The sequence below is a fragment of the Heterodontus francisci genome, unplaced genomic scaffold (genome assembly GCF_036365525.1).
Source record: "Heterodontus francisci isolate sHetFra1 unplaced genomic scaffold, sHetFra1.hap1 HAP1_SCAFFOLD_58, whole genome shotgun sequence".
Classification (NCBI taxonomy): Eukaryota; Metazoa; Chordata; class Chondrichthyes; order Heterodontiformes; family Heterodontidae; genus Heterodontus; species Heterodontus francisci.
Window position 1 is genome coordinate 5,493,513 of NW_027142006.1, and position 1,319 is coordinate 5,494,831.

The following is a 1,319-nucleotide window of genomic DNA, read 5'->3' on the forward strand; positions in this document are numbered from 1 at the left end:
GAACCTTACACTGTGGTCTTTCCCCATTGAGCCTTTGCTGCGGCTGCCCCAAGCTTTAGTGCGTCCCTCAGCACGTAGTCCTGGACCTTGGAATGTGCCTGTCTGCAACATTCGGTGGTGGACAACTCTTTGCGCTGGAAGACCAGCAAGTTTCGGGCAGACCAAAGGGCGTCTTTCACCGAATTGATAGTCCTCCAGCAGCAGTTGATGTTTGTCTCGGTGTGTGTCCCTGGGAACAGCCCGTAGAGCACAGACTCCTGGGTTACAGAGCTGCTTGGGATGAACCTTGACAAAACCCACTGCATCTCTTTTTACACCTGCTTTGCAAAGGCACATTCCAGGAGGAGGTGGGCGGCCGTCTCTTCCCCACTGAAAACACACCTGGACAGATGTGAAACAGGTCAATCCACTGTTCCAATAACTCCATCTCTGACTCCCTCCTGACAGTAACCAGCCCTTTCACAGAGACTGTGGGCGGCTCTGAAAAGAGCCTTTGGGTTATTAGATGACATTTTGGCCGCTTTACTTTTTCTGGGAGCTCTGAACGCTGGTTTTCTTGGGCAGCAGCACTGCCTGGATATTAGGCAGCACCCCGCCCTGTGCGATGATCACTCGTCCCAGCAACTTGTTGAGCTCCTTGTCGTTGCGGACGGCCAGCTGCAGGTGTCTGGGGATGATGCGGCTCTTCTTGTTGTCCCGGGCCGCGTTACCGGCTAGCTCGAGGATTTCAGCGGTCAGATACTCGAGTACAGCAGCCAGACAGACCGGGGCTCCGGCACCCACACGCTCAGCATAGTTGCCCTTTCTCAGGTGCCTGTGAACATGGCCCACCGGGAACTGCAGTCCAGCCCGGGAGGAGCGAGACTTGGCCTTGGCCCGAGCTTTCCCGCTGGTCTTTCCTCTTCCAGACATTTCCACAATCTCACAAATACTTTCCACAAAGAATGAATAATTTCCTTTGCATTAATAATATCTTGTAGGCTGTCAGGATGGCCGAGCGGTCTGCGGCACGGCGTTCAGGTCGCAGTCCCCATCGGAGGCGTGGGTTCGAATCCCACTTCTGACACCTTGTGTTTTGACTGAACTGGAGGCATTTGGGAGCAGCGGCAAAAAGCAAAGAAAAAGCAGGAAAGAACATGGACGAACAAAATAACAATGGACCCAAAGATGTTGCAACAAAACATGAGAGTAAGAGGCAACGAAGCAAACAGCAGGGCACATACAAGCTCAAAAATGTAACCTTTGTATCGGGGTGGAAGATGTTGCCAATATCCTTAATGAATACATTACTGTCTTCTCAAATGAGAGGGTGATGCAGA

The 1,319-nt window shown here is 52.2% G+C and overlaps 1 protein-coding gene across 1 annotated transcript; it reads right to left on the reverse strand.

Moving 5' to 3' along the window:
• Positions 1–543: 543 nt before the first annotated feature.
• On the reverse strand, positions 544–912 carry LOC137365890 (histone H2A type 1-C-like; the record flags this gene model as incomplete). The annotated part of the gene is made up of 1 exon (XM_068028133.1): positions 544–912. A coding segment is annotated over exon 1 (369 nt), but the record flags the coding sequence as incomplete, so codon positions are not given.
• Positions 913–1,319: the final 407 nt, after the last annotated feature.